The 14414-nt window shown below is 35.0% G+C and overlaps 1 protein-coding gene across 4 annotated transcripts in view; it reads right to left on the reverse strand.

Moving 5' to 3' along the window:
* Positions 1–743: 743 nt before the first annotated feature.
* The window catches only part of PPFIA1 (PTPRF interacting protein alpha 1), a 62011-nt gene continuing 48340 nt past the window's right edge, over positions 744–14414 (reverse strand). Inside the window, exons 21-29 of one of the 4 annotated variants that reach the window (XM_068397659.1) lie at positions 14134–14334; positions 13233–13295; positions 10793–10968; positions 10597–10694; positions 8717–8892; positions 8062–8130; positions 5873–6038; positions 4548–4618; positions 744–3177 (exon numbers count right to left, since the gene is read on the reverse strand). In XM_068397659.1, coding sequence (XP_068253760.1) covers positions 4560–4618; positions 5873–6038; positions 8062–8130; positions 8717–8892; positions 10597–10694; positions 10793–10968; positions 13233–13295; positions 14134–14334 — 1008 coding nt within the window. In that variant the 3' untranslated portion in view covers positions 744–3177; positions 4548–4559. The remainder of the gene's footprint in view (positions 3178–4547; positions 4619–5872; positions 6039–8061; positions 8131–8716; positions 8893–10596; positions 10695–10792; positions 10969–13232; positions 13296–14133; positions 14335–14414) is intronic. The other 3 variants (XM_068397661.1, XM_068397660.1, XM_068397662.1) reach the window with 3 other exon arrangements.

Raw genomic sequence — 14414 nt, forward strand, 5'->3', positions numbered from 1 at the left:
AACAAAAAATGAAATTAATAAAATTGAGAATAACTTGAGTTTAAGCAGTGCACGAAAACTACAACCCTGAAAATGGAATTATCAAGAAGTGAAAAAAAACCCCACACTTTCCTTTTAAAGGCAAAGCAACTCCTTAGTTTCAACAAAAATACCACCCCTCAAATAACTCTTCAAACATAACATTGTGTCAATTTTTATTTACCTTAAGATTAATTTTGCTGGCACCCCACCCCCCTTCTTTAGTCTTACCTAATTCCAATAATAAATTCTGCTTTGAACTACTTCACACGTGCTCTGCTCCGATTTTTGGCACAATAAATCACTACTGTCCACAGGACACTGCAAAAGCACCTTCTCATCTTTTAATTCTACATGTTTGAAAGGAGAAAGATGAAGTAAGTTATAACATCTGTTTTGAGATTCCCTGCTCTATAAACATGCAAAAATTGGAAGCTTAAAGTTCTCTCAGATAATTCTACCATCTCCTTATTGCAAATAAAACACGTACTTGAATTTTTACAGCACTCTTTTCAACTAAAGCCTTTAAAGACATTTGGCAAATTACAAAGTTATATTTAACCAAGCTTTATTTAGAGATTACTGTATCATACCCATATGCCTTTTACACATGCACTTGCATGTTTTTCTTTCTGGGGGGGTTTTTTACAATTGAGTGAGAAGTGTTTTTCTCAATTCCTCTGAGATAGCTTTGCTGTATAATTCAGAAGGAAGCCAACACACAGTTTTGCCAGTTCGTGAAAGCTTTTTCTATTTCACTCATTTATTCTAGCTCTCATGTCAATTCCATTGTTCCATAACAGTTAAGGTTTTACAGCCTTAAAATAATAAACATATTTTCCTTTCACATTTTACAAGTCTATTCCACGTTGTTTTCACTTTTGAGAAACAACAATACATGACTTTGAACACCTACTATCACATCAGTGACCAGAAACGTCTATGCAATTTTTTTCTAAACAGTGAAGTTCAGCTGAACGGTGAGTCAGGAGTTTCCTGCAGTTTCATTTTAGCTTTTTCTAGAAAGATAGATTCTCTGAAAATATAAAAGACTGCAAATGATGAGATAGCAACCCATACAGACAAGCAAGACAAACAGAGATGCATTATTGAACAATGTTTGAAGCATCAATCACAATATTTCTCCATTCCATGCATTCCACATCCTGCTGTTGATCTAGAGGACATGATGAAATGTACTTCACTACTGCTTCGATTATTCTGTAATTTTATCCTTCTGTCTTCTCTTCTACACAAGAAATGGTTTACAAATATATTAAAATGGACATAAACAGCCCTATTGTGACCCAATTTTGTATTGGTTCCCTCGACCTCTACGTTTCTCCTCAAACATCACTATGGTCATCATCTCATTTTATTAAAAAAAACAACTGTTGCTGCTATACAGAACAGCACTTCAATCTTCATTACGTGGATCAGAATACACTGAAGCTGTATGATAGTTTTTGTTACTTTTTTGAAAAGTAAATCATAGCTCTAACTACGAGTAGAAGTAGGTAATAAAGCAGTTTTCTTCTAAAAACTGGTTTTCAAAAACTGATCAACGCATGTGAACTTGAACAATTCCAAAGAAAATGTCACAACTAACGGAACATTCTTCTACTGGAGAAAAGTCCTCATTTGAAACAAGATCTACAGGGCAGCAAACAATGATTAAGATGCTTTATTGACAATATCCACTCACCGCAAAAGTATCTGCCTGCATACAATTAGCTCTTAGCTTTTCAATAGTGTTTTATTGGCAGTGGAAAATGCATCAGTACTTTATTGAAAGAAAGCAATAAATAATACTGTGATAAAAATAGTTCAAAAGTAGACTGTACATATTGTTACATAATTTGAAAATACACAAAAGATTAATAGAAAAACAGAACAGTAACAATGAATTTCAGTTTTACAAGCAAGTTAAAAGTGGAAAACAAAATAAGAAAAAAAGACATGCTATATATACTGTTGCATAATAAATAATGCACCATCTGAACAGGTTCTTGCTGGCTTTTTAATATGCCATTTACAAGTGTTGGATACATTTTCTACTCATACAGTCCAAGATGGCTACAACCATCAAAATTAAAGTCCAGACAACTCTTTAGAACAAGTTTACAAAACACAAAAGATGACTTACGTAAGAAAAGTAAGGCCTTTATTAGATAAAGTTGCACTGCTTTAGTTTTCAGCCCATTGTACCTTCATCTGTCACTACTCATTTGACGTGAGACTGCAGTGCTTCATGATTGGTCCATTAAAACTAGTTTCACCAGCATCTTTCCACAAGTGTTTTCAATCAAAAAGGTCTAGGACAAAAAAAACTCTCTGTGGCCTGTGGATTACGACCAGGAATTATTATGAAGTCTATCTTCCTCAGTTAAGGAAAAAAAAATAAAAACAGTTCTGGGTTTATGGCTTGTTTTCAGTCACTGTGAAGATACGCTACACAAATACAGCAGAGAGTGTTATGACCGAGTCAATCACGTCTAAAACGTGTTCCGTAGTGTTATAGTTCCTCCCAGCTTTTAAAACAAGTTATATTTTAAATAAAGACAAGTTCCCACTACTTGACAAATCCTCTTTGTGGAAAGGTACAGTTCTGAAAAGAAGAACAATCATGTACCACACCTTCGACAACAACATATGCTTACCTGAAAAAAAGCTGGACTTGTTTTCAGATCTAAGGTAACATTTCCAAAAGACAAAATATATACTGCTTGGTGTCATGACACTTTTACAAAGGTATTAAAATCCTTTTCACCTTCAGTTTCATTATTAAAAAACAATGATAATTACAGTAACTGCATAATTTACAAAACCCCTATATTACTTATAGGGACATATACATACAAGCATTACAGTACATTCAGTTGGAAAGACTAAAATTAGAATAAAAAAAAATCAGCAATGATTTGATTTGTAGACTGAATAGAAACAGAAAAAGTAAGTAACTATATAAATGAGAAGTCACATAAATATAAGAAACATTTAGATTCTAAAATATTTTCTCTATAGTACTCATGAATTTATTTGCTAATTAAAAACTCTGTAATAAAATATCTCAAAGTGTCCATTTAACAAGTATTAACAGGTTAAGGGTTCCAAATGTTCAAAATGCTGCATATCACCGGTAGAAATAGTGTGGGTAAACTGTAAAAACAACAACAAAACAAATAAAAAACACACAAAAAAATCCATTAGCAATTTTTTTAAAACCATTTCTAAGTTTCTCACAAACAGCTCAGTAGCGTAGCAGTCATGCATCGAATTATTGCCATGCCACGATGTACACAATTTTATTGCCTTCCGTAATCTTCCTTTGCAATGCAAAGTAAAGCACATGAGGTCAAATATTTCTGCTTCCTAGATTTTTATCCTAGTCATCTGATTATAGATAATCCTGAAACAGCGGGGAGAATTTGGGGGAGGGAAAGGTGTAAAACTTCAATGTCTTAAAACTAAAAAAATTTTAAGATAGCCCCTGAGGTTATAAACTGACAGATCCCCATGATCCGAGTTGCTATGTGCAAGAGTGTCCCTTCTCAACATTTCATACATAAGAAACTTTTAGAACTAAACTCGTATATGGCCAAAAGGTTCAGAATTTGAAGAAAAGGCAGCTGATACATGAGTTAGTAGGGATGTCACCGGTGAGAAGAAAGGAAAGAAGCTGTAAGCAGAAGAGATGGGCAATTTATAGCCCAGGGAAGATACCAGCTAGTGAGAGAAGGAGTCACTGGATTTTTACTTTTTTAAAAATCCAATATAGTAGAAAAATTTAGTTTCCAGACTTGTTTGCCAAACAAGAGAAATACTGTTCCACGAAAAAATACAGCAGAAGCTGCTGAAGAAAAATAATTCCAAATCCTGGAGTAAGACAGGACTATGGATCTTTATCATAAACCAGAATACATGTATTGTGTTAAACACCCTTGTGTTATGACGCTGCCTTTTATTATCAGCACTGCTCACAGCTACCCAAATTTAGGTTGCAGGTAGCTAAATCCAACGAGACAGCCTAAGCAATCACAGTGGCATGAAGTATCCAAGAAGTGGAAAACTATGCCATTACCCCTATAACAATTCAATACTGAAGTATGTTGTGGTGGGATAACTTTGACCAAGCAAAGAATCTGAAAGATCAATAATCTCAACTGCAGTGTCACACACTAAATTATTTTCTTTCCTTTATATGACTAACTTAGTTCCCTTCCCTCCTCCCCACTTTCACTAGCTGTTTCATCCAAACTTTGACTTCAACACTTCCTACAAAGCTATTTAGCATCAGTCCTTTTTGAGGCTGTTTAAGAAAACCCTCAAAAGAATACAATATTTACAAAAGTAAATATTTAAATGCTTATAGTCTTCATTGTGGCAAATCAGCTCTGGATTTTCAATATAACAATCTACCTTGAAAACCTGAAACTGTTTTCTAAGTGTGTAAATTCACTGTATTAAAATACCTGATGTTTTATGCCATAAATAGCTGCTTTACTATTGTACCTATCAACTTTACTCACCAGGAGAAGGCTTTAACAGGAGTAGGTCCTTACTGTAGCAGAATCCAATCTTTGTGTTCCTGATACACTGCCTATTTCAAGAAGCACGGGAAGACATGCAGAACACAGCATGCATGTTAGTTTTCAAAAAAACCCCATCTCACAGCAATTTGATTACAGCTACTGTACTCACCCAAATCTAAGGTTACAAGCTAGAAAAGCAGAATTAATTTCACAGTTTATATATTAACCACTTCTAGTTTCAGTGGCTAACAAAAAGAAATCTAAAAAAGTCTGCATGCCAACTAGCACATAGAAATTGGCAAAGGTAATTTCATAAGTAATTTATTCTCTATTTTATATAGTTTATATATTTTCATTTCCTGGAGGTTTTTTATATTGTGAAAAGAAAGGCGTTTTACGTGGTAAAAACTTCACTTTCTTAGTTTACAGAATTTTCCACATGAATTCTGGAAAATATTTTGTGCTAGTGACAATATTTAGAATTTAAAACAGCTCACATTTTAGAGGGTAACATCACATGCAAAGGTTGCTTCTTTGAGCTTTACTCCTAAATACAGTTTTCAGAACTTGAGACAACTCTGACAGATTATGCTGAAGTTCTCATCCTGTCTGTTCCAACTAAATACATTTTCCATTTATTTTTACTTGTGTTTTATAAAACAAATTCAAGTTTAAAAATAGTCTCTTTACTACCATGAGAATAAACAGACAAGATACCTCATGTGACAAGTGATCAACTTCCACTTCCAGCTGGGTTTTTTGTGTTTGTTTTGGTTTTTTAAATACATATCTGTGTGTGCACACATGCACACATATACATATAGATCATTAAGTACACAGCAATGAATGAAGTAGTGATTTCAAGCATGATCAATACTTAGGTGACCACTGCAGGGGAGGTAATGAACCTTCTACTTAAGTTTTAATAATCTCAGAATTATCCAAGGGACCTTACTCACATCATTTTTGAATGCATTTTAATGCATTTCAGAAGTGGGATTTACATTTGTCTAGTTGCTGCCGATTAGAAATTATGCATCATATGATTTAAAGACTCCTACTAAAATGTAATTTTACTAATTTAAAATAAATTTATTTCTAAGTATAATTCTCATTTTGTTATTCCAATGAAATAAAAAGAAACTCCACATCTATTACAGCTTCCTGGTATTATAAAGCACCCTATGGTTAAACACAGTGTTATATATAAAACCATGCAAAAGGCAGATGCTTTTATGCAGCAAAAAGGTAATTTGAACTTAATTCCCCTGTAATCTCAAGCAAAAAAGTGTATCATGCTTAAAATAATACAAAATCAATACCATCAATCTGCATCTTCTTTGGCTGCATAGAGGGTGAAGACATTGAGGTTGTAACTCTGAAATTTGCAGGAAGAGTCTCTGCTGATCCAGCAGCTAAACCTCTTATGTCCTTTGGTCTAAACTTCTTTCTCCATGAAGGTGCTCTCCTAAAGCTCTTATCATCATCCTGTTATATTGATAAACATCATTAGCAATTCAAAACATGTAGGATTGTTACTGACATTAAAAGGATTACTGACAACCTTAAGTAAATGTATCATCACCAAATGAGTTAATTTTGAGAACAGTTCAGATGCAACAGCAGCAGAGGTCTTCATTTGCAACAATCCGTGTTCATTCGCTAGACTGAAGGCTCTTCTGCTCCGTAACTATGGAAATTCACACGCTCAGCACATTTAGGAAAACATTTTGTTCTTCGAACGTTTGTACTTCATGATTTGCAGCAATTTTAAGTGTCACATCACTCATTCTTAGGGGATATGAGGAGTGGAGCAGATCATAAAAGCTGCTTTGGGAACACTGACAAACAGAGGCTTAATTTAAACAATTGTTTTTAATCTTCAATTCTGTCTTACAGGAATGATGATACAGCTATCGGGCTTCCTCATGCTGCAAGTTACAGGAAGTGATAGTGAGGAAAAAAAAAATCAGGTGTAGTAAATACTATATTGTCATGCAGTGTTTTGCTTAAGCACTTGGGTAAATTTAACTTGTAATTACCCAGGTGCATTTCCCCCCATTAACACACCTGCATCTTTGAAGTAATATTCGACTTCAGAAATATAGACTATTGTATTTAGTAAATGCACTATTAAGTCCCACCTCCAAAAATGACTTTTGCAGTGAAGGTTTTATGTCAATGCAAATATATCCGTTGTGCATCTCCATTTGCCAACTTCACCTTTAGAAACAGTTCAATCACTTGAACGCTATTTTACCTAAAATTTATCCCCTTTTAGAATTAGGAGAAAAGTATCTGCGTCATTTGAAGAGATCTTCATGATCAAACTGCCCTGTGCTGCTAGAACAGAGCAAACATCTCTTCCCTCAAAGTTCCTTCTCTTGAAGTTTGAAATCACTAAGGAAAAATACCTTAGAAAACTATCAAGCTGCTTTCTGATGACGTTATTACAACCTTAGCAGAGATGCATACTGAGAACAGAGCTGTCAGGATGTGCCACAAAAGGGCTGCAACAAGTCCATTAGGCAAAAGATGAACACAAAACCAAAGAGGCTGGCGTCATAGCAGCCTCCTTCCTCAACATACTGGTGTATGCTTCACCTCACTGATCCAAAAGCAGGTTTAAGTCAGTATTTTCATGCTTTCCCTGTTCGCTTCCTCATACTAGCACACGTTTCCGAGATATCATGGACTGGTTCCCTGACCTGGTTAACCACATCAGGGTTGTGCCACCTTAGTCTTAACCTGAACCACTTTCACCTACACGTGCTACCACAAACTCCCATTAGCACCAACAAAGAGCTGGCACAGAGTTAGGAGTCTCTTGGAGAAGTAACACCAGCTTGAAACTGTTCACTGAGTTACAGCATAGAGCAACTTAAAAGGTTATCTGTGTAACACTGTCCTTTATGCTGTGGGTTCACAGAGTCTACAAAAAAGTCTCACACTTGGTTTGTTAGTTTTGTAGTCATTATACTTGAATGAAGTTTATATACCATAAGATCATAGACTGCCTGATAGAAATTACTTTTATGTGCAAACATACCTGGTGGTCATCTATACAAGTATTCACAGGTATTAACAGCACAAGCTTTCTTGAAAAAAACTCAAAATTATTTGAAATACTGCTCATTAGGATGAAGGTTTGAAATGTGCTATACAGTGCCTTTCTCTATTATAGCTTGTTCATCTGCAACACTGGTCACTAGTTTTCCCACATTTTAGATAGAAGATTCAGCCCAAGGTGCTGCTATTAGACATTAACCATGCAAGCTACAAAAACCAAACTTGCAAATCATCTAAATACTGTCATATTCAAAAATATCTTACCTAAATACACAAAAAACTGCCATATTCAGAAACTCTCAAAGAAAAAAGAATTTCAAGTTAAGAATTCTGTCACTATTCTGTCAATGGCTTAAAAAGGTTCAAGCTAAATTCTTTCAACTTAACAGTTCTGATGAAGTTCCCAGGACCATAAAATGGGTCAACAGCTCAAGTAACTTACTTCATCAAGTCTTCTGTCAGTGCCCATAGCAAGAAGGTTATTAAATTCCCTCTCCAGAACTGCACGAGCCTAAAGTTTATGGTACGAAGAAATGGAAATTAATTCCAAAAGATTAGTAATTAGTAATCTATAGTAATTTTTAAAACTTAATATAACCCAAATTGTTTAATATCATCTTATTGATTAATAAACATACTTAGTACTTGAAAACTTGAAAAGTTACAATTTAAGTTGTAACATATTAAAAATTTTAGGAAGACTTAACAGCTCCCCCTTCCCTTTGTTGTGATATGAAAATTCATGATTTCTGGCTCAAACTAAATTATTTCAGAATAAAAACTAGCAAACAACAAAAAATGATGAGTTTTACACTAATGTTGTGAAGACGGGCTATGAGGAAAATATTCAAACAATATTTTTTGTTCAAGAAAATTTATCAACCAGAATTGTTATTACCAATTAGAAAACAGTAAAAAAAAGCATAGTTCTATGTTTTTCTCTTACAGGATAATGGACAACTTTTCATTTCTAAAGTTTCTAGAACTGGGAATAGAAAGACATGCACTTCCCTAAGAAAAAAACCTAGTCAGTTCCATTTTTAACCTTCCTAGAGGGGAGAAAAATCCTATCGGCCATAAAGTAACTACTTGCTTACTTGCGTGTTTTGCGTGGGTATTTGTAATAAGAGAGCTAATGCATTGTAATCAAATGATTCATCTAAGGCCACAAGTGCACCATGAACTCCGCTCTCTATAAGGTTATTTGCGTATTCTTTAAGACCAATGGACACCACCCAATGGATCATCCTTTCATTGCTCCAGACAAGGACATCTATGGAGAAAAAACAAAGTTGCCTGATTTATAACAATACAACTTTTCTGAACAAAAACCCCACAGTCCCTTCTTGATCTGTATGCTCGTGTCAGGATTGATTTTCATGTATACACAATTCATCATCAACGCTGTTAAGTAGTAGCCCTCAAGGAATTTTGTTATTTAACATTTAGGTTGCAATCTAATCTGCCCCTGCCTGTTTGGTGTGCACGAAATTGCCAACAAAACTTCATGCTTAGACTCCAATGCCTGGATCCTTTCCATGCACCCAGAAGGAATAGCCCTCACTCAATCTCCTTTCCCTGCCTACAAGGGAGATGGAGAAGACAGGATCTTCTATTTTACACAGCTACTTAGGGGCTCGTACCTCACCCGAGGCAGACTAAGTATTTTCGAAAAAAAATTTTACTACTCAAAAGAAAAATCGTATAGCTGTTTCTCATGCACTTACTACTGAATTTGAACAGAAAGCTTTAGTATTGTTTAAAGCTTTATTATTTAGTAGCTTTATAATCTTATCTAACTTCCAGGTTCTGAAGGTGTTCAATTTAGTAATGCAGACTTCAGCTTGTGTATCCATACTACTACACTTTTCCACCATCATAAATTTAAAGTGGAAAGTAAACATATTTGAAGTTTGCTGGAAGGCATTTCATACTGTAACTGCTCAATGATCAATATACTCTCATCTTAGGAATTTTTCATGGAAAACCATTATAAAGCAGCATTTACATGTTCAGCCCAAACATCAAAATAAAAACTATGTTCTTACACGTAGATTTTTCTACACTACTCGGGAATGTCTGTACCAATTGAACTGTTATAATGATCCACAGCATGTTTCTGGCCTGTGTCAACTCGTGCTCTTCCCAAACAATTCCCAGGAGGAATTAAAGAGTTGTATGTTTCAAGGAGCAATTCCCTACAGGCAATAGATGCAGCCATACCACTTAGGAGGCTACAAAAGGCTTACCAGCCACAACACAGGCTTGCTTCATGCCAGTTAGTTGCAACTCCTGGGAACGTTCTCAGGAACAAATAAGTAGAAAAACCACCAAAAGGTATCAACAGGATACATTTAAAAGACAAGGGCAAGAGCAGGCACAGAGCCTTCTAAGCAAATTGCGTACAAGGTAACCCTAAAATTTTAGTCTAAGATATCAGAAAAGACATCTGATACTAGGCAGGGGACACAATTTCTATGGGAAGTCTTGGAAAATACTGTGAATTCTTAACTCAGCTTTTTCTTCTTTTTCTCCTCTCTTATTCAATAATCACCATGAATCTGGAAGATATAAACACCTAAGTCATCTGGATATTTTTTCATAAAGTGCTGGGTAATAAAAATTACCAGCCACAAGCTACAAAAAAAAAATCACATAGATGCAAAGTTATTATGTCAGAACAGAAATAAAAAAACAAAACTTTTTCAAAACCCCCATCCTCCTAAAACATTTAGTTTTGTTTCAAACATCAGAGCAGTAAGAGTTTCAAAAATGCCTGCATTTGTAGCATATCTCTGCACAAGTGAATGATTTAATGATGTGTTTCATGATTCGCTGTTCAGGGTCTGCATCCAGACACATCTCCTGTATTTAACACTTGATATTTTATAGATAATTCCTCCTTCTAATGCCTTTTTTTTTTCCTAGAATATATTTTTGAGACAGACAGTGACCAAGGTCAAGACAATGCACTAACCCTTAATTTCATTCTGGCTTTCCTCTCTTTTTCTTTCAAGTTCTTTTCGATCGTAATTCAGTCTTCGGAGGCACATAATTCCACACTGAAAACTGTTTCTGTTTAGAAAAGAAAAAAAAAAATTAGAAAAAAAGAAACATTTAGAGATAATGGAAATATTTACTGTAAGTTAGGTCTCCAACTTAAATCTATTTACCTGTGAAAGCTGTCCACCATTTTAAGTTGCCCACGCAGATCTTTTTTAGTTAAATGATCCAACATTCGAGCATCAACGAGACATTCCATGAAATAGCTGCGATACTGAGGGAGCCCCAGACTAGGGAGCCATTCATTGCCAATCCACTCATGGTTCATATCACCATATGCTAACGTCTGTTTTTAAAAGATTAAGGAATAAGCTTATTAAAATGAGAAATAAAAAAGCTTTTTTAGAGAAAATATTTTAAAGAAAAAAGTAAAACAATGTTTACTTCTTAGCCTGTAAAAATAAGTGCATAAAAATATTGAATACTACATGTATGTTTTCTGAAGAAGTCAACCTCGTGAAGAAAAGCAAGTTTAGATATTCAGATCAGCAAGTAAAACTGCCTTAATTTATTTCATGTTGAAGAGTATAAAAATATGCAAAAACTGATTAAAAAAAAAAAGACTAATCTATACGGTTTTGATAGCCATAGAACTTCATTTTGTTAAGATGCTGAAAATACTCTGTCTCTCTTGAAAATTGGGGGGGAAGCTTATTTTTCACGTGACCATATAAATACAAGATATCAAAAAAATAACTGCAGGGGTTTTTCTAATACTTTTGATCGGGATCAGTTTCTGAAACCAGTTAAGTAGACAAAAAATGATAAAACCCCACTACTAAAGAAGAAGCAATTCTAAATGCTAGTCATCCTAAAAAAGAACTTCCCTCACTGCATTTTTGATGTGCAAATCACCGGCATTTTTTGGAGAAAACTTCACAGTTTATAACTGTGCATCTAATCATTCCTTGAGCAACAAAAACCAGCAGTTCCTTTTTTTTCAAAAGTCAAGGGTAATTATTAATTTTTACTGCGCAATTAAAAGTTAAAAGCTTTATTTCTCCTCCAGAGGAAGCATCTTCTAGAAAGGAGCACGGCCACTAGAAATGCATTTCTTCAAGCCATCGCTAGGTAGCAGACTGAAAGAGCATGTCACTCGTGTAACAGGGACGCAAGCTATGATTGTTATCCTTGACAATTTGCAAGTAAGTATCTGAGACTTAGTTAATGGATGTAAACAGGTTTAAGCTGGAGGGCAGACGAGCAAGAAGAGACTTTACCGTCTCTCAGGCAAATCCTGAGTTTTGTTTATATCCCTGTATAAAATATTCAACCGTATCGATGCCTGAAAATACAATTAGGATTTGTCACCACTTTAAGGGAAAACAATTAATCAAGGAGGATTACAGAATTAGTGCACAGAAATCTAATTAACTACCTAGGTTTGCTATGTCTTGTAGCACACCTGTGACAGTGGCCAGGTTGAACAGGGACTTTCTGCACAGAGCAGACATTCTTGTTGGACTTCTGGCTTCCCAGAGAGCCATCCCTCACCAAAATACGCCACGCTTTATATCATGAAGTTATTTTAAGATTTGATCTATTATGTTCAATGCATAGAATAACAACAGCACTTATTAAGAAAGAGTAACTGCATTTTGGTGATTTGTAAGCTAGAGTATAAATATTTTGGAAAGCTAATGACAAAAGAGTTCTGAATATTCTTCCCCCTAACAGCCCTATTATTAAAAATCCTTGTGCATAGCTTTTTCTGTGATGTACTATGTAACAAAGTATTTTACAAATTTTCAATGATGAATGACCAAATCTTGGAAGGTCTAGAAAATATTAAAATTTTTAAATCACCTAAATATAAAAGTGTATCTTCCAAGCATGTATTACACAGAGATAAGCTTGTAGTCTCCCCCTCTCCCAATCCCCAAGCCACACCAAGAGTTACTAAAAGAAACTTCTATAAAGGAAAAACGGGTTCTTTCATGCTTTAATTATTGTGACATATAGTCTATAATATTACATAAAGTTTCCAACCTGAGCCCAGCTTCCCTCCTCATCTTCCTGTTAGGTGGTTAGGAAAGCAAAAGAACACACACGTATTAGTATTTAAGTTTAGTAAGGAGATCAAAGTTAAAGATGCACTGCAAGACTAAGTCTACTGCATACCAAAGCAGTCTAGATAAAGCAAGCATCATGCATTGTAAAAAAATACACAAGGCACTCATTTTCAAATGAGAGGTTGCAAAACCCATCTACTGATTAAGTTTTCTGGGGAGAAGTCATTTCCGCACAAATAATTTAATTTGTTTATCAGTTAATCAAATCAGAGCTCCATTTTACAGATTAGAAAGTTTTGTTTACAATCTTATCAGTGTTGAGTTTTTTTTCCAGAAAGGGGGAAAAAATATCAAGATGCAGGTTACGAGGTTAATAATTAGAAAAAGCAATGATCCAGAATTTTAATACATTAATTTGGGGGGGAAAAAAAAAAAAAAAAAGAAAAAGAAAAAAAAAGACCAAAAGGCACTTGATTCAAATGTTCAAAAAGTGGGAAAAGCACTCTAAGGAACAGAAGTGGCAACACTATAAACTAACCGTTTGTTGTGTGGCTGTAAGATTTTCCATTTCTTCATGTGTTACCCAGACATTTCCCGTGGTCTAATATGACCCCCACAGGGAACCAATCCCATCCAGTGAAAGGAAAGCAGTAACAAAGAGGAGAGGTTGCAGAACATATAAGCAATCGGTACACGTAAGGAGCAGGCATGGGCAAAAGCAATGGTTTCTAAAGTCTTAACTATAGCTATATCTATTGAAAATAATGGCATGGAATAAAAGCCTATTAACATGGATCACTTTTCTTCAAAGATATTAACAAAACTGAATGTGATAAATAGCTTACACTGATGTAATTAATAGGCAAACACTTGACTCTGCTCTAATGTGAAAAAGGCATTTGTAGTCTAGTACGTAATCCCAGGAATCTCAGAAATAACTTCTGATTGCAGGGCAGACAGACTCCTGAGAGGGAATTCACACTAACTTTAAGTGTCTAAATTCACTATAGTATAGAGAGACAGGTGGACTCCTAGTTTATGGAGGCTGAATCATTATTTGGCGTTAATGGCCTTACATATGGATTAAAAGAGCGTCCAACTATTTCACAAATTTCTGTATGCACATGTATACTTCATCTGTATTATAAATTCTTCTGAGGCCAAAAGATGAGGCAAATAACATGTACTCGAAATATTTTGGATTATATACTTACACTGATAAAAACTTCTCTTTCCCTTAAGAAAATGTAGTTATTCCTTCATTTAATTTCCACAAAAGGAAGAAATATCCTGTATATAATTAATGTGTTCCTCTACAATTTAATGTTTCCAGAAACTCTTATTTGAAGCTCAAATCCTTTCAGTTACATGTTTACAGTAGATTTTTTGGAAATTCTAATTGTTCTAAAAGATGTTTAATGCTGGATCCCTTTCCTTACCGTCCTTGAGGTGGGAGGGGCAGACGGACTTGTTAGTGACATGATTTCTTGAATGGCCAGCCTCAGCTTCAGTCTGTGCAGAGGATTACTAATTCCAATTTCACGCTGTATCTCTGTATCAGACAAGGCTGACATGATAGCACCGCTTTTCACATTTGCTCGGCAAGCAGCCACATACCAGGCTGGCATCCCAACCCACAGCTGAAACACAAAAAAAGGAAGTAAGCAGGATCTGGAAAACATCCCTGGCTCCAAAATCTGAAATTCTTTAGAAGTCTGTA

This window comes from Nyctibius grandis, chromosome 4 (assembly GCF_013368605.1).
Source record: "Nyctibius grandis isolate bNycGra1 chromosome 4, bNycGra1.pri, whole genome shotgun sequence".
Classification (NCBI taxonomy): domain Eukaryota; kingdom Metazoa; phylum Chordata; class Aves; order Nyctibiiformes; family Nyctibiidae; genus Nyctibius; species Nyctibius grandis.